General features: G+C 40.9%; 1 protein-coding gene across 3 annotated transcripts in view; it reads right to left on the reverse strand.

Annotated features, from left to right (window-relative positions):
* Nucleotides 1–22,744, reverse strand: part of MTR4 (RNA helicase, ATP-dependent, SK12/DOB1 protein) — a 330,317-nt gene extending 307,573 nt beyond the window's left edge. For 2 of the 3 annotated variants that reach the window (XR_016260991.1, XR_016260990.1), the window contains exon 1: nucleotides 22,294–22,744. Coding sequence is in view for 1 of the 3 variants with exons in the window: in XM_089433314.1 (XP_089289440.1) it covers nucleotides 22,294–22,629 (336 nt within the window). In the remaining 2 variants the exon portion in view is untranslated. The remainder of the gene's footprint in view (nucleotides 1–22,293) is intronic. The other variant, XM_089433314.1, reaches the window with a different exon arrangement.
* Between the last annotated feature and the right edge of the window lie 518 nt (nucleotides 22,745–23,262).

Raw genomic sequence — 23,262 nt, forward strand, 5'->3', positions numbered from 1 at the left:
TGCATGAGTTGATTGCTAAGATCTAGCAATCTAGTTGAGTTATTGTTAGTTGAACTTAATTAATTGAGCTCTAGTCATTAGTTGAGTCAGTTGAAGGTCAATTGAGTAGTTATGATTGTTGTTAACTCACTAATCTCTTAGTTAACTAGTCAATCAGCTAAATATAGACCCATGCATGGAATTCGAATTGCATAATTAAGTGGATGGAAAAGGCACATTTGTATTTATAATTGTATATTGTTGAGTGCACAATGCTTTTGCACTAAGCAGGTGATCAATTCCACTTGGATTTGATCAAGAAAATAGGGAATTTCCCTATTATTTAGGAGCGTAATTCCTCCAGGATTGGACAAGGAAATAGGATGTTGGTTGAGGCTTGAATTGGCTAAGTGTTGGTTAGAGCAGGTTAGGATGCAAGAGAAAAATTTTACAATGCAAGGTGTGCTTCAGAGTTGAAGCAAGATATTGCAATTGTTTCTCTCTCAAATGAATTAATGCAAAGCAGCAGAGGGGCTTTTCCCAGTTGGGTTCCCTTGTAAAATCATTGTGTTCCTTGTGTTTTGATGGTTGCATGTTATTGCATGTGTTTCTATCGTGTGTTTTCCGTGGTGAAGCCTACCAAGTTGTATTGGAAGGCAGTAAAGCATGTGTTGATATACCTCAGAGACACAACCGAGTATGGGTTATGGTACAGAAGGACAAAGGGAGTGAAGCTCCAAGGCTTCACTAATGCAAATTGGGCAGAGAGTTGACCAAACAGGAAAAATATTTCAAGTGTTATCTTCAATGTTGGGTCTGCATCTATTTCCTGGTATAGCAGGAAATAGAGGTCTGTGGCACTCAGCTCAACAGAGGTTGAATACATGGCTGCAAGTCAAGCAACATGTGAGGCCATATGGATGAGGAAAATACTTGTGGATCTTTTCAGTCAAGAGATGGATCCAATAGTGATTTATTGTGATAATCAAAGTTGTATTAAACTCTCTGAGAATCCAATATTTCATGACAGATCCAAGCACATTGATATCAGGTACTATCACTTGCAGGATTGTGTGCAGAGGAGAATTATGATGCTACAATACATTCCAACTGAGGATCAGGATGCAGATATCTTGACAAAGGCATTGTCAAGAGGCAAATTCAAATTCCACAGGTGTAAGATAGGGGTGGTGCAAAATCCCTTTCTTGCTAAGAGGGAGTGTTGAAATTGTAGCAAGAAAAAGCTTCATTTGACTAGTGCTTAGTCAAATGGAGAAAATTCGATTTTCCACATCAACAGGATGACATGGATTGTAGTTAGCTATAGTGGCATGACCTTGTCTACTAGTTAAGTCAGTAAATTCGAGTTTGTACGCTAAAATTAAAGTTGTGCATGAGTTGATTACTAAGTTCTAGCAATCTAGTTGAGATATTGTTAGTTGAGCTCAGTTAACTGAGCTCTAGTCATTATTAGAGTCAGTGGAAGATCAGTTTAGTAGTTATGGTTGTTGTTAACTCACTGATCTCTCAGATAACTAGTCAATTAGCTAAAAAAATACCTAGTCATGCATCAAATTCGAATTGCCTAGTTGAGTGGATGGAAAAGGCACATTTGTATTTATAATTGTATATTGTTGAGTGTACAGTGCTTTTTCACTTGAGTAGGTGATCAATTCCCCTTGGATTTGCACAAGGAAAAAGGGAATTTCCCTATTATTTAGGAGCTTAATTCCTCCAAGATTGCGCAAGGAAATAGGAGGATGGTTGAGGCTTGAATCGACTAAGTGTTGGCCAGAGCAGGTCAAGAAGCAGGATAATAGTTTTACAATGCATGGTGTGCTTCAAAGTTGAAGCAAGACATTGTAATAGTTTCTCATTCTCATTTGAATTAATGCAAAGCAGCAAAGGGGTTTTCCCAAGTTGGGTTCCCCTGTAAATCATTGTGTTCCTTGTGTTTTGATGGTTGCATGTTATTGAATGTCTTTCTATCATGTGTTTTCCTTTCCACAGAATAGTAGAAGAAAATTCTATCTCTTGATTATTTCATTAAGAGTAGCAATTTTTATATAGCAAGAAATTTCTTCTACTATTCTTAGAAATTGCAAGAAATTTGCTACTGCTAATGAAATCAAACTAAAATCAAGAAACAGAAATTTCTTCTACTATTCTGCAGAAAGGAAAACACACGATAGAAACGCACGCAATAACATGCAACCATCAAAACACTAGGAACATAATGATTCTACAGGGGAACCCAACTGGGAAAAACCCCTTCGCTGCTTTGCATTAATTCAGATGAGAATGAGAAACTATTAAAATATCTTGCTTTAACTTTGAAGCACACCCTGCACTGTAAACCTGTTATCCTACTGACTGCCCTACTCTAGCCAACACTTAACCAATTATGCCTCTGGATTCCTCCTATTTCCTTGCACAATTCAGGAGAAATTGAGCTCCTAAACAATAGACAGCCCTTGATCATGGACATGGCTCTTGTTGCTCCCACTATGCTTTTGTTTTTCCTTTCAGCCACCCCATTTTGTTGTGGGTTATGAGGTGTTATCAGTTCTCTTTTAATACCCTCTTTGGCACAAAAGTCCTTGAAGGTATTAGAAACAAATTCTCCTCCATTGTCATTGTTACCACTCAAACTAGCAAGGGTCCTAGGAGGGGATCTTACAGAGCAACTACTAAGTCAAGGGAAACAATGGAGCAATAGCCCACTATCACCTTAGCTAAAGCTCCCTGCTCTTTACGAACTTTCATTAATGGGAGGAGACCTAGTATAAAGGGGAATCACTAGATGAATGGAACAATGAGAAGGCAAGGAGTGATTCCTAAGGCCTATTCACAAGAGAGACTCAATTATGCTATCTAGGAAGGGCTAAGAGGATTCTTGAGGCTAGGGTTTGGGAATATATTTAGCAAAGATGATTCCTAGGCCTGGAAATCGTCATGTTGAATTGGTCTTTGTGTGATCTTTGTGGAATTGGTGTCAATGGGTTGTGGGATCACACAGGAACAAGCGGACCCAAAATTAGGTCAAGGGTATGGAGTTGATCACCTAATGAGGGGCTTGACCTAATTCGGGAGGAGAAGAAGGTCAAAAGACAAATTTTCTTTGAGGTTTGAATTCAAGGATCCTAATGAGGAAACTAGCCAAGGGAAAACTAGGGAAAGAAATGGTCCTTGAGCTAGGGCGTGTTATATCTCGAGATCCCACCGTCGGATTTGCTTCAAATTTGGAGGGCCTCCTCAGCGCAGTTGTTGACCAAAAATCAAAGTGTTTGGGTGGCTATATTATGAGATAATTGATGCCCTAGGTGACCTATGTAGGCTAGGCCTAGAAAAGAAAGGAGGTGAAAAGAATAAGCATTGAAAATGATCACCAATGGAGGATTAGTGCCTTGCCCTTTGAGAGAGATGGAGTCAAGGGGAATTTTAATATTTGGAATGGATTCACTCCGTCAAGGGGAATTTTAATATTTGGAATAGAATTTAGAGCATAAGAACAATTGCTCCAAGGACTTTATACTTCGATTTGCAATATTTGATAACTTATCAAGATAGATTTTGACACAAAATATTCTCTAGGAACATTCACCCATCCATACATGGCCCATGACATGATGCAACGCTATAAAAAATCAAATTTCCACAATTTCACATAAGAAAAGCAGTGAATTTCAGCCTAGTATAGCGAAAATCCCAACAAAATCCATGTGACAAAAGTAAATAAAAAGAATAGCATTAAAAGAGCACTTACATGTAAGAAAGAGTATATCCAATCATCAACATATGCCAATAGTGAAGCGCCAAGACAAAGTGAAAGAGATCCAAACATCAAAATTCATCCATTCATCCAAACTCATCCTCCATGAAGGATAGTGAAAATCTCACAAGAGAGAGAAACCCAATCCAGGTGATGATGATGAAAATGAATCATCTCACTCGTATTTATACACTCTCTAATGAATTTAGCTAAATTGGTTTAATTGAGCCCCTAAAATAAAATAATGTGCATAATAACAATACTTTTGTTGATAAGCCCACCAAATAGTTCAATAATGTAAAGATAAGTCTCTCAAGAGGGTCAAATGATCAAAAAAGTGAGCCGTTGGGCCTTTGAGGAGGCCTAATGAAGTTCAAGGGGTACCATGATGTAGAAAAGGACTCCAAACATATTGGACAAGGGGTTGGCCCCTTGCTTTCAAAGCAAGAACCTATGGTGCTCCCAAGTGGGTGTGGGGGGTGTTGGGTACCAAATTTGCATACATTTTCCCTCCATTTTCACTCTCTCTCTCACTCCTTTGTATCATTAATATTCACTAATTGCTCTAAATGCACAAGGTAAACCCTCTTCGATTGTCTTCCTGGAATATTTAATTAATGAAGTAATAGTCATGGGGATTTTACCCACGCAAGTTACTAATTATGTCATTTCCGCAGATCCGATGATCAAAGGTCACATATGCAAATCACAGTAGCAACTTCGCGCTTATAGCACCATTTCGGCAACGCTGTAACAGCGTAATGGATTCCAGGCTTATTCCAGACCTTTCTTGTTCTCTCTCTCTTGGCAACTAGTTTGGTCGTTTCAACAATTGTATATTTGTAGACATTAGCTGCCAGATTCGAAGAACGGTTTTCTCTGAATAATTGTATAAGAAGGGTTTCAATGTTGTGAATCGGGTTAGCTGTGCAAGAGACTAAGATTGTAACATAAGATTGTTTAATTAATTGAATGCAAGCTATTTTGTTGTTCTCTCTATAAGTTGTGAATCCATCACAGCCCTGGTCAAAGAGTTGGGCCCACTCTTCTGATCAGGTGCTGTGTTATTTCTGTGTGTTGTTATTTTATTTATGTTGGTTTATTTTGATTGTTGTTACAGTACTTTACTTCAATTGTTGTGAATGCTTTTATAATTTTGCAATTTATTCTTATTTACTGTCACAGTGGTTCTTTAATTAATTCAGTTATTAAATCTGGGATTGGTGATTGGATTGTGTCATTGTTACCTGCATATACTTTGTGCATTACCTTGAAATAATATACGCACCCAGATTGATAAATTAAATGTGGAAAAGGGTTGAATAGTTATTCACACTCGGACACCAACATTTTGGCGTCGTTGTCGGGGAGGCTAACAAGGTGCAAGAACACAATCCACATTGATCTACGGATCAATCTCTCGTCTTAGGGAGGGAATTTGTTACCCTACTCTAAGTCCTGAGCGTAGTGTTCTATTTTCTTTTCTTTTCGATTGCTTTCTGTTTTGCTGATTTCCTAGAAACCAATCTCTCGTTCTGGGGAGGGAATTGTTACCCTGCTCCAGATCCTGAGCCCTAGTTGTTTTTCTTTGGTTTTTCTTTTTCGTTTTCTTTTTTATTTTTATATAGGGGCCACTCTTGTCCTGGGGAGGGAAAGAGTTTTCTCACCCTGCTCCAGGTCCTGAGCTTTAGTTTTCTTTTTGCTGGTTTATTGTTTTCGAATCATCCTCTCGTCCTGGGGAGGGAAAGATTTTTTCGCCCTGCTCCAGGTCTTGAGCTGTGAAAGTTTTAATGTTTTCTTTCCAATAAATGTATGAACAAGGGTTCAAATAAAAGGGGCAGAGGAGGACCCCAAAGGCAAGGAAGGAAGGATTTGGGGAGGAATACCTATATCCAGGAGATTATCGCAAAAGCTGCATCAGAAGCCTCTTCGCGAGCTGCTGCTAGGGTGAAAGTTCACACAAAATCTGAAGGGCATTCTGTGGAACAACCTATACAGCCTCCAAGGGTGGAAGTATCCCTTTCAACAACTACAGGAGAAGCAAGAAGCAGGGCATCAGAGGAATCAGAAACACCTCCTCTGGTATCAGACAGGGAGGAAGTGGCCAGCAGAGGGTCAAAAGAAGAAATCCACCCAAGGACTGAAGGAGACCTTAGAGGATTTTCTTCACCTCGCGATCAGGGGAGTGTTGTTAAACTTCCACAACCATCAGTTGTTACACAGCAAGAACCTGTTGAAGTTCCAAGCGAGTATTGGAAGATATTTATGGCACCCGCAACATCTTCAATTGAATTCCCAATTGGGGAAATCACGAGTGATGCACCAATGAAGCTTATTCCACTAACCACACTGCCAAACTTCTATGGGCTTTCCACGGAAGATCCAGACACTTTCCTATTCGAGTTTGATATCGTTTGCAAAGGATATGACTATGTCAATGATGCTCAAAAGATTAAAATTTTTCTTGCTACATTAAAAGGGACAGCATTGCGATGGTTTATGGGTCTAGGAGGAAAATCCATCTCTACCTGGGATGACATGAAGAAGGCCTTCCTGGAAAAATATCAGGATTACTGTAAATCCCGGGACATTAAGGAAGAAATTTTTAAATTCATGCAGAAGGAGGACGAAAATATGGAGGACTGTGTGGAGCGTTTTAAGTACACTCTCCAGAGGTCTGGCCACAGTGACCTGGATAAGGATATCCTGAAAATTATTTTTCTCCGGCCCTGAGGGAAGAATCTTTGGAGTTGTTAAACATCGTAGGTAAAGGGGATATATCTAAAGAAGATTTTGACACCATCTATGAACTTTGTATTCAATGTTCAAGGGGAGCTGCAAGGAATAAACAGGGAATCCGAACTTTCAAAGCATCAAGTGGGGGAATCACAAAAGCAGAAATTGGGAACCTGCTGGATAATTTGAAAATTGATATCCTAAGCACATTATCTTCCCAAATGGACACATTGCAGGCAAAGCAGAAACAGATGGAGTTGGAAAGAACCATGGCTATTTTTTGCCCTCAGTGTAGAAAGAAACATCCATTGAAGGAGTGTCCACTAGACACTATAGAGACATGTGCTATTTGTGAACAGAGTCACTCCACCGGTGCATGTCCATCTCTTCCAGCACTAAAGGCAGTATTTCAAGGGACGAATGAAGAACCAGATCAGCTATGCTTTATGGGGTCTAAGAAACCATGGCAGCCACGATCATCAGGCTTAAATCCAGGTACGTCTCAAGATCCTTTTCAATATTATAATATGAATCCTCAGTCAGTTCCTTTTTGGCCTCAATATTATCAATACCCACCTTGGCAACCATGGTGTCCTCAACCTAACTCAAGTTCTTCATGGTCTCAAAGCTGGCGTAGCCCTGTTCCCCCTGCTGCTCAATTTCCTCAGCCTACATAGCAGCAGCAATTACAGCTTCCCTCTAACGTTTCCTCCAATAATCCTCCTCTCCGACCTCAACTTCCCATTCAGCCAAACCCAAATCCAAACAATAAGGGCGCTCAACAAGCAAACACCCTCAACCTTCCTTCGTATAGCATTTCTACCACAGGGTTTAATGAGATAAATTTGCGATATAGCCGGGTAGTAAATGCTCCTACATCGTCTGTTATTGTTGAACATCTTGACGATGAGAATCCAAAATCTCAAGCAGTCAGGGATGAGACAACCAATCCTTCTCATTTGACTATTACTCAAGCCTATCAAACCAATCCTCCTTATCCAGAACGATTAGCCTTGAGTAAATGGGTCCCTCAACCGGAATTTGATCTTTTAGGAGAATTGCAGAATCTATTTGTAAAAATCCCCCTGCTTCAGGCCATGAAAGATGTACCTATTTACACTAAAACTATCAGAGAATATTGTTCCAAGAGACCTGGGAAGAAAACAAAAGATCCACTTACAATTCATGTTATGGGGAGATTATCTGACATTATGCTGGGAAAAGCTATGCCTGTAAAATATGGGGATCCTGGGAACCCGATTCTAATAGTCCAGATTAATGGGGTAGATATTCCAAATGTACTGGTAGATTTGGGCATTGCAATTAATGTAATTACTTCTAAAACCATTCTTACACTGGGATTGCGTGATCTTAAGCCTACCCCTACAGTCTTAGAGCTAGTTGATAGATCTACAATTAGACTGATAGGGAAATTGGAAGACATAACGATCTCAGTGGATTCTTGGCGCTATCCCGTTGATCTCCTAGTCTTGCATACGCAGTCCCCAGCTGGTGGTCATCCCCTTATTTTAGGATGGCCTTGGCTTGCAACCGCTGATGCCTATATTGGGTGTCAATCAGGAAACATGATAATTTCTAATGGGGAAAATATGAAAAATCTTATTCTCTGCAGAACCAAGTTCACAAAAAAATCTAAAACAAAACTCTTTGTCTTTGGATGGGATCGAAACTACATATTAGGAACTCCAGCCAGTGCTTACCATGAGGCAAGCCCTCTACTTTAAGAATGAGGCAAAGGATGATACTATCAGCACTTTTATTAGCAGCCCTCATGTTGTTCCGGATCCAACTCGGCAGTTTTTGGAATCTATCATGAGTTGTGAAACACAGGAAACTATCGAATCAAAAACTGGAAATGAAGATATTCCTGTAACAGCATTCTCTGACAGTATACCGGTGGAGATCGAGCCAGGGAAGACACTGAATATCAACCCGAATCTTTCACCGGCCCAGACTGAACAGCTCCTGAAGATCCTTTGGGAACAGAAAGAAGCTTTTGCCTGGGATTATACCGATATGAAAGGTATCCCTGCCGATTTGTGTACTCATCATATTTATATTAAAGAAGATTGTTGACCTATGAGACAACCTCAAAGAAGGATGAACCCTGCCTTGAAGAACATTGTCAAAGAGGAGCTTCAGAAGTTATTGGATGCAGGATTTATTTACCCAATCTCGGACAGTCAGTGGGTATCCCCGTTGGTCATCGTTCCTAAAAAGAACAGTAAATGTCGGATCTGTGTAGACTATAGGGAGTTAAATAAAGCAACCTTGAAAGGTCATTTTCCTCTACCATTTATCGACCAAGTCATTAATACCCTAGCCAGAAAGAAGTTTTTCTCTTTCCTGGACGGATTTAGCGAGTATAACCAAATCCAAATAGCTCCTGAGGATCAGGACAAAACCACCTTTACATGCCCTTGGGAAACATTTGCATACCGAGTCCTTCCATTTGGTCCTTGTAATGCACCTGCTACCTTTCAGAGGGCAATACTGGGGATTTTTTTGATTTACTCGATGATAGTGTTGAAATCTATATGGATGATTTCACGCCATATGGAGGGTCATTTGAAGAAGGATTGGCAAACTTGGAGAAAGTTCTTAAAAGGTGTAAACAAATGCATGTTTCTCTGAGTACAACAAAATGTCATATGATGAGAGAAGAGGGAGTAGTGCTGGGACATTTGCTTTCAGCTGCTGGAATACAAGTTGATCCTGCCAAGGTAAAAGTAATTATGCATTTTCTTGTACCCAAGACACCGACTCAAGTACGTAGTTTCATTAGTTGCGCTGGTTACTATAGGCGTTTTATAGAAAAAATTCCAAGATAGCATTCCCACTTTTTCAGCTGTTAACTAAAGATGCAGAATTTTTATGGACAAATGATTGTGAAGTAGCTTCTGAGAAAATCAAAGAACTAATCTACCAAGCTCCAATTCTACATGGTCCCAACTAGGAACTTTCGTTTCATATCCACACATACGCCTCTCAAACAGTTGTAGGGGCGGTGTTGGGACGATTAGAAGATAAGAAGTCGTATGCGGTCTTTTATGTCAGCAAGAATCTAACATCTGCTGAGCGTTCTTGGTTGTTATCTATGTTGTTAATAAATTTCGACATTATATTACTGGGTATCCTACTTTTGTACACACTGATCACGCAGCAATCAGGTATTTGATGAATAAACCTGTAACTCCTGGGCGTATAACAAGGTGGTCGTTACTACTTCAAGAATTTGATATCAAAATTATAGATAAACCAGGCAAAGATGATGTAGTTGCTGATTTTCTGTCTAGATTAAGTGTTGATAATGAAGGAGAACCTATAGAAGATAGCTTTCCGGATGAACATTTGTTTGCAATTTCTACTAATACCCCTTGGTATGCAGACATTGCTAACTATTTGGCTACAGGAAAAGTACCACAGCATTTGTCATACAAGGAACAGCGAAGGATCATTCATCATAGTGTCGTTACTCATGGATAGCAAGATATCTCTTTTATATAGGGGGTGATCAGCAGATCCGTCGTTGTGTAGCAAAAAGTGACATCTATGAGATTTTGAGAGTTGCTCATGATGGCCCTTGTGGGGGGCATTTTGCGGATAAACGAACTGGCCACAAGGTGTTACAGATGGGATATTATTGGCCCTCTATCTTCAACGATGCACGGAACTATGTTCGAAGATGTGATAGCTACCAACAGATGGGTCAGCCTAGTCACTCAGATGAAATGCCATTATAGCCACAAGTAGTTCTTGAGCCTTTCAAAAGATGGGCTATTGATTTTGTAGGTCCATTTAACCCACCTTCACATCAGAAAGTCCACATTTTAGTCTGCACAGATTATGTAACGAAGTGGGTAGAAGCCAAGGTTGTAGCGAAAGCAACAGAGCAGGTTGTCTCAGACTTTTTATTTGAAGAAATTTTTGCTAGATATGGTACTCCTAGAGAGATAGTTTCAGATGGAGGAGCGCAGTTCACGTCACACATGATAGCAAAGCTTATGAAAAAATATGGGATCAAACATAGGATAACAATCCCATATCATCCTCAGGCGAACGGTCAAGTGGAGAGCACAAACATAGTATTGGAAAACATCCTCACTAAGACCGTGGCAAATCATCGCCGTGATTGGGCTGAAAAACTTCCTGAAGCTCTTTGGGCATACAAAACAACATGGCGGAACACGACAGGATTTTCGCCATTTGAACTTGTCTATAGCAAATCCCCATTGTTCGCGGTGGAATTTGAAATCAATATGCTAAAAAACAGCGCTAGAAGTAGGATTGGACCTCTCAGAAGCCCAAAAACACCGGCTGGAACAGCTAAATGAGCTTGATGAAATTCGTTTAATGGTTGTCCAGAGGACTGCTGCCATACAGCAGCAAAGAGCAAAATGGCATGATAAATTTATTAAAAATAAGGTGTTTCATAGAGGGGATTGGGCATTACTGTATGATTCTCGTTTTAAGGATTTTAAAGGAAAGCTTCGCTCACGATGGTTGGGACCATATGAGGTTGATGCGGTATTTGACAATGGGACTGTCAGATTGGTCACAATCGATGATTCCCATGTTTCTTTTATTGTAAATGGACATCGACTTAGACTCTACCACTGCCCAGCCTCCAAAGAAGCCTTCATCAAACATCTCTTTGAAAAATCTGGATTGAAGGTTGTTGGTGCAGAAAATTCCTCCTCTGCACCCTTGAACTAATAAAAAAATTTATATATATATATATAAATGTTGTTACTACTCACTTGTTTTTCTTTTTGCAGGAGCTACTATTGAGGCACAATGATTGTGGAGCTGAAAATTTTCCCGAGTAATTGGAGCAGTCACTCCACCAATACTGATACTCTTGAAAATTTCCTAACTATTGCTTGCTATTACTCTTGAAAATTTTCGAAGTATCGGATGTTGTTACTCTTGGGGTGTTGTTACTCCGCTGCTGTTGTTACTCTCAAAAAATTTCGAAGTATCGGATGTTGTTACTCCTGGGGTGTTGTTACTACACTGCTGTTGTTACTCTCAAAAAATTTCCAAGTATCGGATGTTGTTACTCATGGGGTGTTGTTACTCCGTTGTTGTTGTTACTCTCGAAAATTTTCAAAGTATCGGATGTTGTTACTCCCGAAAATTTTGTAAGTGTCGAATGTTGTTACTCCCGAAAATTTTGTAAGTGTCAGATGTTGTTACTCTTCGGATGCTATTACTCCTTGGGTGTTATTACTCTGTCGCTACTGTTAGCCCCGAAAATTTTCTAAGTGTCAGATGTTGTTACTCCTCGGATGCTACTACATTCTAGCTCGTCTTCGATTCTCGCGGGCACACGTTCATTCTTTGAACATGCCTTTCTTTTTGATGAAAAATCTTCAACTTATGGCGCAATCCGCTCAGCGCTCACGCCAAGTGCTGGCGGTCCTTACAAATCACGGACTGGTTCGATTGTTGGTCATGCATGCATTGACCCAATTCCAAGTTCCCTTGGCACAATGGCTTGAAATGACGGAAGAGCAAGTAGCAACTGTAATAGCTGCTAGAGAAGAAGAGCCCGAGGAACTGGAAGAAGAACCAGAAGAATTGGAAGGAGAACCAGCATCTCCTGTTGGTACAGCAGGAGAAGAAGAAGAGCCCGAAGAATTGGAAGGAGAACCAGCATCTCCTGTTGGTACAGCGGGAGAAGAAGAAGAGCCCGAGGAATTGGAGAAGAACCAACATCTCTTGTTGGTTCAATAGGAGAAGAAAAAGAACCGGGGGAATTGGGGAAAGAAGAAGAAGAGCCGAAAGAAATGGAAGTAGAGGAAACGATCGGTGATACAGTTGAGGCTGCCACACAAGAACCAGCCCCGCCTGTGGAACCTATTGATGAAGAAATGGAAGTAGAGGAAATAATCGGTGATACAGTCGAGGCTGCCACACAAGAACCAGCCTCGCCTGTGGAACCTATTGATGAAGAAATGGAGGCAATGGATGGAGTTGATATTGTTCTACAGGAATCGACTTTCATTAATGAAGCACAAGGAGAAGAAATACCGGTCAAGGAGCTGGCGAGTGATGTTGTTACACAAGAACCAGCATCACTTGCCCAAACAGATGTGGATGTTGAAATGGGTAGGGGTGTCACACAAGAACCACCACCAACTCAGTCAAGGTAGGAAAATGTGGAAGGGACAAACCCTGAGGTTGACGCTGCTCCACAAGAACCAGCGTCGACTGCAGGACAAGAAGAAATGCATGAAGAAGGCTTGGCCCAATTAAGAGATGAAGGTGATGGAGAAAAAGAACTAGAGGTAGTAGACAAGACCGGTATAAACCAAGCGGAGAACATCCCCCACTCTCCTTTTCAGGCCACAATGCCAAGAGGAGCGAGAGGGTTCATTCCCCTGGAAGTTTAATGGAGGAGATCGATGTTCCTCCCATATTGAAGTTCGTCGGCTCAAAGGAGGGCACAGCCATTGTTGACTCATCACTTGCTGATTCCCAGCAAGGGTTCCCTGAAGATCAGGCTGAAAAAAGAAAATTTTGTAGAAGGACAGGAGCAGAGGACGATCGACGAAGGCACTGTCCAAACAAAAGATGTTCCTGCGTTGAGAAAAGGCGAAGGAGAGAGTGCTCTTGAGGAAAGAAAACCAAGTAAGGAAGACCTGGTAGGGGAGCCGGTTGATGCCTTTAACAGAAATCCACCGCTTTCTGAACCAGTTGTAGGGCTAGGAAATGAATTTATTGTCAAACAAGAGTGGATAGAACAGTGTGAGAAGAGGAGACCACCTCTCAAAGAAAGGTATCAACTTCAATTTGGAGAAACCATGCGACTAAAGATGGAAGTTCAGAAGCTAAGAAAGCAGGTATCTCGGCTAAAGAAGAAAACAAGTATAAACAGGAGGTTGTAAAGCCCAAGGTCGAGTTATCCTAAACAGTTGTACAGACAGAAGATGTTCCCACAACTTCTGCTGCCACACAAACTAGTCCTGTTGAACATTTGTTCGAGGCCCGAGAATTCTTCCTAGCTGCTGAAATTCAAAAATGGCAATCTGCCGTGAATGAACAAAGGAAGGAGACAAAGAGGGTTCGAGAACAGGCCACTGAGATTATTACTCGGTATGTAGATCAGTTAGACAGAGCAAGGCAGAGGCAAGAGAAACACAGAGAAAGATAAAGGACTTAGAAGGGCAGGTACAAGTGTTGAAGGCAGATAAAGAACATATGTTTACCCTAGCAGAGCAGGCAATGGCCTGTCGACCTCCTGCCCATAGTTATGCTTTGTTTCTTCATGAATAATTCTTTTTCTGCCTGGAAAGCATCTACAAGGAGATCAACCATGAGATTGAGGACCCGATACAATTCCTTTGTATTATAAGAATTCATGATATCGTGAGCCAACACTTGATGTGTGAACTCTACATGCATGGTTATTTCTTGAGGGATGATGAGACCTTCAATCTGGTTCTGTTCATGGGGATGTTCACCTGAGAGCCTTCACCTCCTACACTATTAACCAGGTTAAATGGAGGAAGGCTTGTGATACTTTTGAAGAAAATCAAGCTACAAAGCCACTGATGGTAAGGAGGGAGAATGGTCAGTTAGTGACTATTTATAACAAGCACTCCACCTTTCTACAAATTGAGGGATCTAAGGAACGAATGCTGGCAACACAGAGGTGGTGTACTGACCTTTGTGTCAGACACATAGTCACTTTTCAAGACGAAGCCCTTGACAGTTGTCAAAGGAGGTGGATGATGTCGTCATCAGCTGTCAGAAACCAGGAACCTTTTGGGGCACCCAATTTTGCACGGGCATTAGAAAAGTTTCCACGTTTTTTTGCATGCATTAAGACCTATGGGGTCAGGTGGATGGGGCTGAGGTTTCAGTTTCCCCTCATTTGGTTGCCAGCAGATCATTACACTCCAGCATATAATGTAAGCAATGATTGGTGGAAGGATGTCCTTATGACAGAAGGATATAAACCTCCGGGACAGAGATGGCCGAAGAATATGACCTTGCTCAGCTTCATGCTAACCACAGCCGATCCAACCCAGACCTGAAGAGATAGCGAGCTGCATGAGGGCATGCAGAAAGGGGCATGCAGAAAGACCAGTTAGGGGGAGATGTTGGGTACCAAATCTGCATACTTTTTCCCTCCATTTTCACTCTCTCTCTCACTCCTTTGTATCAATAATATTCACTAATCACTCTAAATGCACAAGGTAAACCCCCTTCGATTGTCTTCCTGGAATATTTAATTAATGAAGTAATAGTCATGGGGATTTTACCTACGTGAGTTACTAATTCTGTCATTTCCACAGATCCGGTGGTCAAAGGTCACATATGCAAATCACAGAAGCAACTCCGAGCTTACAGCACCATTTCGGCAACGCTATAATAGCATAACGGATTCCAGGCTTATTGCAGACCTTTCTTGTTCTCTCTTTCTCGCCAACTAGTTTGGCTGTTTCAAGTTTCAACAACTGTATATTTGTAGACATTAGCTGCCAGATTCGAAGAACGATTTTCTCTGAATAATTGTATAAGAAGGGTTTCAATGCTGTGAATCGGGTTAGCTATGGAAGAGACTAATATTGTAACATAAGACTGTTTAATTAATTGAATGCAAGCTATTTTGTTGTTCTCTCTATAAGCTATGAATCCATCGTAGCCCTGGTCAGAGACTTCGACCCACTCTTCTGATCAAGTGTTGCATTATTTATGTGTGTTATTATTTTATTTATGTTGATTTATTTTGATTGTTGTTACAGTACTTTACTTCAACTGTTGTGAATGCTTTTATAATTCTGCAATTTATTATTTTATTGTCACAGTGGTTCTTTAATTAATTCAGTTATTAAATCTGGGATTGATGATTGGATTGTGTCATTGTTACTTGCATATACTTTGCGCGTTACCTTGAAATAATATACGCACCCGGATTGATAAATTAAATGTGGAAAAAGGGTTGAATAGTTATTCACACTCGGACACCAACAGCAGGCACAAGGACATCCTCATGGGTCTCCAAGTGGATCGAAAATGCATGTAAACCATCTATAAGGGCTAGGATGGTGATGTAATCCCTCCCACTACATCGGGAGACATCCTCTACACCCTGGAACATCTGACAATTGTATGTTGCAATTGTGGAGTCGGTTGAACATGGTGAACCAGGTGCATCATCCTCATCCAAAATGTGGAACATGAGCAATCAATGATCGGTGTTGGGGATTCATGAAATAATCTTTGTTATGGTGGAGGCCCATGGCTCTCAACGCTCACCCTACAAGTGCCAATGTGACCCTATGGGGGGCTAGGACCCCATATAGGGAGACCAAGCCCCAAATGAAGACCCGCATGTAATCCTGCATAAGATCCAATGCATCCCCTCCTCTAATACAACAAGTCTTTAGAATAATCAAGTAATAAAGCATACAAGTCATGGGATCAATGGGGCACTTCATGGTGGCATGCCCTTCCATAGTGGGCTTTGGCATGTACAAGTGTCTCCAAGCTCAATAGGGGGTTAACCAAGGACCCTATTAGGTAGTTTCAACATTTTGAAGGGGGTGGCATGTCCATGGTACATCTCTTAAGTGGTAGGTGGCAAATGATATAATAATGGAATGGAGTGGGGATCAAAGGAATCATCCAAACCACGTGTTAAGGTACAAGGGTAACTATAATAAGGGAAGCCCACACCTAAGTATATGAGTGTAGGAGGGAGCAAATCGTGGTACATGTGTTACCCTAGCCTTCTTTTTTCCACCCTTCTTCATATGTCTTTAGCCTTTAATTGATTTTTCTTCATAACTGCTTGGAGCTCCAGGGGATGGAGAGCATGATGTGTAATATATAGTGGGGATACCCCATTAAGGTCGGGCAGTTCATCGCCCACCAAGGGTTGGGACAATGATGGGTTCCTTGATGATGGAGAGGGCTCATCTAGGGCCCATAAGAACCAGGGTGATGGCCATGGATAAGGGGTAGAGCTCATGTTTGGCTTTTGCCCACGTGCTAAATTTGTGTGTCTCGACCATCTTTTGCATTTTGTGGTACATTTCTTGTTAAGAGTGGCCAATTTATGCTTTTTATTTTCTTTTTAGCTGCATCAACCTCCAAGGCATTGTTCCAGGCCTAACCCAAGGTGTGGACAAGGGGAGGGGGAAGGCTAACCCTATGTGGAGCTAGTGAACACATGTGGACCCGAGTGGGAAAAGAGATTAACGGGGCTAAAATGAGTGGAAGGGGAGTAATGTTAGCGGTGTCGAGAAGCGGGACCACGCAACCAAAATTGGGATTTCCCATGTAGTGCCAGCGCTAAAGCTAATGGCCAGTAAAGGAGATCCCACAAGACTAGGATACAAGGGTAACCACAAAATCAGGCAATGGAGACAAGAATACAGACCTAACCTACCACCGAATCCCCCACCAATCCATGCCCAAAAGTGCCCATGACAAGTAAGAAAAATTACTCGACTATTCCAATGAAAAGTTATACCTTTGGGGTCAAGAGGCCCACCTTCAAACATACATTCATAACAAATGGGCAAGGGACCACATGGCTGGCTCAAATGGCGGAGAAAAATGGCACATCGAGCTATCTAGGGGTTGCAAGGGGCTGCCAGGTGAGGACCATATAGGAGAAAAAAACCCTCTTATGCATACTACCCACAAGCGGTGGTAACAGTCACTTCTCAGGGCTTTCAATTTCTAACAAACTCCTTTTCAACCAACGCTTTGAATTCAACAAATTTGGAAAACACTTCATCCTTTTTCCTCATGAAGAAAATCCAGCATTTTCTAGAAAAGTCATCAACAAAAATTACATAATACCTATGTTTTGTTGTAGAGGCTGTACAAAATGGTCCACATACATCAAAGTGGATAGCTCCAAGATTGCTCCAACTCTGTTATCTCGACCCTAGAAGATGGATTTGACATATTTCCCCAGTGTGCATCCCTTGTAGACATCATGCTAGTTAAGGGTACATTTCGGGAGACCATTGGTAATCTGCTACATGATTTTTAAGGCCCCATGGTGTAAGTGGCCCATGCGCCTGTGCCAGAGTTCTCCAACATCTCGACTTTGAGCATTTTTTGCCTTGCTACTCAATGTAGCGCAAGCTTCCACCTCAAGTTTGTAGAGATTTTTCACTCCAACTCTAATCTGTTTCACTTGCCCGGTAGCTACATGTCTCAGAAAGGCTTTCCCCTTACTGAAAACAACATCATAGCCTCTAATCTCCAATACATCTACAAAGATCAATTTTTTTCAGCCCAGGTACATACATAACATCTTTCAGATGAAGATGGGAGGCTGACTCCCTCTTAAAGGTTACAGTTCCAATTCCTTTGGTATTATACCTCCCATCATCCCAAAGTTCTATGTGCATCTGAAGATCCTTCTCCTCTAAGCTACTGAAGAATTCTTTGCATCCTGTCATATGGAACAAGGCACCTGAATCTAGGTACCACACAATTGTAAGGCAAGTGCTTCACCTTCTGCTCCACCTGAAGGCTTCTTGTTAGACTTCTTGTGTGGACACTTTGTTGCATAATGCCCATATTCATGGCAATGAAAACATTTTATCTTGCTTAGGTCCTTCTTGCCTTTGTTCTGGCTAGACTCTGGCTGGACTCTGGCTTGTTTTGGGCCTTCTAGCCCTTCCCAACCAGGGCAAAATTCTCTTCCTCCTCAACTTTAGATGTTACTCCATCTCTAGTGTTCCTTGAAATGTCTTCCTGCACCAAATCAACCCCAAAATCTCTCCCAATCAGGTAGCTTGTCCCTTCCATTAACTGAATCCTGATAGTTGTGCCACGATTTCGGAAGGCCAAGGAGTGTTAAGCTCACAAGTTCGGATTATGGCACATTTTCCCCTACTCCTCCAAGTTCATCTCGAACCTGAGTGAATCTGGATAGGTTGTGGAATGGTTTCATTTTTTTGCATGTGGATGTATCTCAACTTGTCCTTTAGTGCCAATTTCCTAGTATCACCGCTACTCTGGAAGAGATTTGTGAAAGTTTTCCACATTGCAAAAGGAGTCTCCTTTCCATGCAAGTTCAAAACCACATGCTCTCTGACATCTTCCAGAATAATCCTCTTGGCCTTTGTTGTGTCTTTCTTCCATTGAGCAAGTGCTTGTGCATTTGATGTGGTTGGTTTCAGGATATAAGTTTGTGTATATTCCCATACTCCATTGTCATCCAGGACAGTGTCCATCCTATATTTCCAAGCTATGAAATTCGAGGTTCCCTCCAGGGCATACTCCGATCTCAATCCGTTGTAAGACATTTTCCCTACTCTGAAGAGAATCTGCACCAAAAACTCTGCAAATCAAAATTTCTCTGAAAGAAGATGTGGAACAATGTTTCTATGTAGTCCTTTGAGGCTCTGATAACATTTAGAAATTGCAAGAAATCAAACTGCTAATGAAAAAAAACTGAAATCAAGAGACAAAAATTTCTTTTACTTTTCTGCAGAAAGGAAAACACGCGATAGAAACACATGCAATAACATGAAACCATTAAAGCACAAGGAACATGATGATTTTATAGGGGAACCCAACTAGGAAAAACCCTTCATTGCTTTGCATTAATTCAGGTGAGAATGAGAAACTATTACAATGTCTTGCTTCAACTTTGAAGCACACCCTGCACTGTAAACTTGTTCTCCTGTTGACTGTCCTACTCTGGCCAACACTTAGCCAATTCAAGCCTCCAGCTTCCTCCTATTTCCTTGCACAATTCAAGAGAAATTGAGCTACTAAATAATAGGGGAATTCCCTATTTCCTTGCACAATTCCAAGGGAATTGATCGCCTGCTTAATTAACAAGCTTGTAAACTCAACTAGTATACAATTGATAATTACAATGTACCTTTTCCTCCACTCCAACCAGGCAATTCAAATTCCATGCATGTTTGGGTTATTTTTAGCTGATTTACTAGTTTAATTGAGAGATCAATGAGTTAACAACAGTTCTACTACTCAACTAGCCTTCAACTAACTCAATTAATGACTTGAGCTCAGTTAACTGAGTTCCACCGAAAATAACTGAACTAGGTTGCTAAATTTTAGCAATCACTACATGCACGACTCTACTCCAAGCCTACCAACTCGAATTGGCTGATCTAACTAGGAGACAAGGCCATGTCACACAAGTTAACTGCCATCCAAGTCACCCTACTGATGTGGAAAATCAAATTACTCAATTTGACTAAGGCACAGGTCAAACTAAGCCTTTCTTGCTACAATATCTAAAATTTAACCCCCTCACTTGGTGCCCCGAGTTGGTCAGACAACACGAATGAAAGAGGTGATCCTCCTAGAAGAATCTAAACATGGAGGACTATACTAGACCATGACCTAAAGCTAAGAAATTCCCTCATAAAAAGAGCTAAACACCTCTAATATAGATAGAGAAGGAATATAAAGAGGGCCCCACACAAATCCCTATGGACGACAAAAGATCCACAAAAATTTACCAAAAGAAAGGGATCAACCAACTAGGGGGTGGAAGAGATCACAAGTCTCACTAATTTGATCTAATCAAGTCTGAATCCCTAGTTCACACAGTGCCCCAAGTTGGTCAGAGAACATTAATGAAAGAGGTGATCCTCCTAAAAGAATTTTGACATAAAGAACCACACCAAACTGTAATCTAAAACTGAGAAACTCCCTCATAAAAAGAGTTAAACACCTCTAATCTGGATATCAAAAGAATATGGAGAGTGACCCACCCAAACCCCAATAGAGGTAGTCAAACCCCCCCAAATTTCATGGTAAATGGGGCATCTAAAGAGGAGGTGATCCTCCAACTCCATCTCTTATAGGTGGCACTGCTAACAAGTCCTATCTGAGAAAGGGAGGTGGTGGTTGGTCTCAACACGATGCTGATGAAAGCCCACTCTAACTGACCCAGGGGGATCCAATTTTTTGCATGTGTACGTAAGAAGGTAAGACAGCAAAAATTTTATAACTAGCAATTTAACAGAATGTATATAATAATATATACCCTGTTAATCTTAAGATTTTTATGGATTTCTAACCACCCTATGACTGGACTAACTAGATGAGTTTGACAGTTTGCTTCATTCGTAAGAAAATTAACATATATCGGAGTATGCTTTGACTTTGTAGGAAAAATCATTCATCTGGATAACTAACGCTCTTTGTTAACAACTGAATAAGTTTCAGACTCATCGAAAACTTTTTATTTATTCTTATTCCAATGATGATTGTTTGTCTTAAGTTTCAGAGTGGTTGCCATCAAACAGTGACAGTAAGCAAAAGCTGTGAATGTGCAATGCTCTTTGACACTACTTTTAAATGACTCCTCGCAAGAAGTGATTGCTGCCTAGCAGAGATAGTGGAGTCTAAACATTATATGTTTTGGCCTTTTTCACTGGAATCTGGAAATACAATTCTTGCTGATATCACAATTTTCCATCAGTTAAATTGCATTTGTGAATACATAAATGGTTTGCACCCTGAAGCACCCCTGGCACACATGGATTGTACAGACTCAACAACTCAAATCTGCAATTCCACCAAATTCTAGCTAGATTTTGAACAAAATTGGTGGAAAATATGTCCAGGAAAGAGCCAAAACAAAGAATGTTTAGACTACAAACAGTAACGGTGGGCATGGATTGTACAGACTCAACAACTCAAATCTGCAATTCCACCAAATTCTAGCTGGATTTTGGACAAAATTGATTGAAAAATATGTCCAACAAAGAGCCAAAACATAGAATGTTTAAACAACACGAACAGTAACATTCGGTGGTCAAAAGCTGCAAAGGTACAGTGCCTTTTGACGCTACTTTTAGATGACTCCACGCGAGAGATGGTCATACAGGAACTGACTGATCTGACAAATTACCAATCCTCCACATGTGATGGATTTATCCAACAAACGTTCGAGACAACCACAACGGCATAACTGTGCATCGGGCCATGGTCTAGTGGCAACTTGGATCATTTGGCATGATGATGCCTCGGGTTCAAAACTCAGTGAACGTGGTCCTTGTGTTAGCGCAGTTGTGGGCTGTGACAATAACTTTAAACTGAATCTGTGACAATGCAGAAATGTTGTTCAAGATCGTCCCTCGGTTGGTTGTGTCTTTGTAGCTGAGTGTATTTAGAATGTATAAAAATCTTATATTATACAGAGTTCTGTACTCTCGCCAGTAAAAGGGTTACCTTTAAACCGAATCTGTGAAAATGGAGAGATGCTGTTCATGATCGTCGCTCGGTTGTGTCTTGGTAGCTTAGTGTATCTTGAATATATGAAAAGCTGATATTATAGAGTTCTGTACTCTCGCCAGTCAAAAGGTTACTGAAAGTGAAAGGAAATCACAACAGCGCAAACATTCCTGGCTGTCGCTATGCCACCGTTAGACAAAAACAAGTGAGGAATGGGGACCAGTTTGGCTTCACTTAAACTGTATCTGCATTGAAGTAAAAAATTGATGCAGCGAAACTAGGCAGGCTTGAGTAAAACCATAACATAACCTTGACACCAAATTGTACTCAAATTGTCACATAAAGAACAGCATGCAGTCAATGCGTTTCATTAGTATGTGGCTGACAGAAAAGAGGAAACAGTAATTACGGGAATTACGATTATTCTCTGTGACTGAACTTCCCTTCAAAACAGCGTCAATAACAATAGAAGCAGCATCCAACTTTCAGACACTCACATGAGAGTTTTCGAGATGAAGAGACATCAATTAATGTAAGAGTTTCGTCAACATAGAAATTCAAGGGAAGGCGAAGAAATAAGTTACCAAAACAGACTCGCCTCGCTCCAGACAACAGATGGCTTCATCCTGAAAAGGATCAAGCTTGAAGGCATATTCCTTGGCAGCCTTCTTAGAAGCGGTTGCCCCTTCATCTCTCTTGGCCCTTGCAAGGGGGACGTACCCTCCTTCCTCCGGATAGGACACATCGTGGAGACATGTGACCGTTGTCCCTTCCTGCGACCCATATGTGTTGTTGTCGTCGTTGTCAAGTTGCTTTTGTTCATCTTCTTCGGCCCTCTGGTGTTTGTGGAGGAGAGGGGTAACGCCATCACCAGGGCTCTGGAGCACTTCGTCCTCGGCTTTTCTCTTCACCGCCGTCATGCCTCGCACAAATTCACTACGTTTTGGCGAAGAAGAATTTTGTTATGGGGAGGCTTATGGTCCTCGAAAGTCCCTCGGAGTACATACGCGCGTTTGCCGATTTGCCCTAAGCATGTATGAATTCATCAAGGAAATTAATTAAGCTCTGCATAATTTTAGGTTTTTGCCTTTATGGAAATTAAAAATTAAATTGTGCATGGCGAAATGCTTTTTATATATATAGGGCATTTTTGGAGCTTAACAATCGAACGTGTTTTAGGGAATTAGTTGTGAGGTTTTATTTGGTGGTATATAGATTTCGACATATGATTTACATGGAAATGGAGTTTTCCATTTAAATAATAGATTGATGTAATTAGAGAAGGGTGATGACCAGTGTCATGAATATCATAGCGTGGAGAGGACCTAAATCACTGTTTTTTTTATATTTCATAAAAACAGTGTGTTTATTTTTATGTAATTTTTATTACATAAAAACAGTGTGTTTATTTTTTGAAAATATATATGTACATATGGCTCAACACACTCTGCAAGGAATTTATGTACAGGTTTTTTATCTTTTTGATATGTATTTAGAAATGGTCATGGGCCAACAACAACGCATATGCCTTGGGCATCTACTATATGTAATTT

The sequence above is a fragment of the Pinus tabuliformis genome, chromosome 5_1 (genome assembly GCF_031772625.1).
Source record: "Pinus tabuliformis cultivar Carrire ecotype Pingquan chromosome 5_1, CPIR1, whole genome shotgun sequence".
Classification (NCBI taxonomy): Eukaryota; Viridiplantae; Streptophyta; class Pinopsida; order Pinales; family Pinaceae; genus Pinus; species Pinus tabuliformis.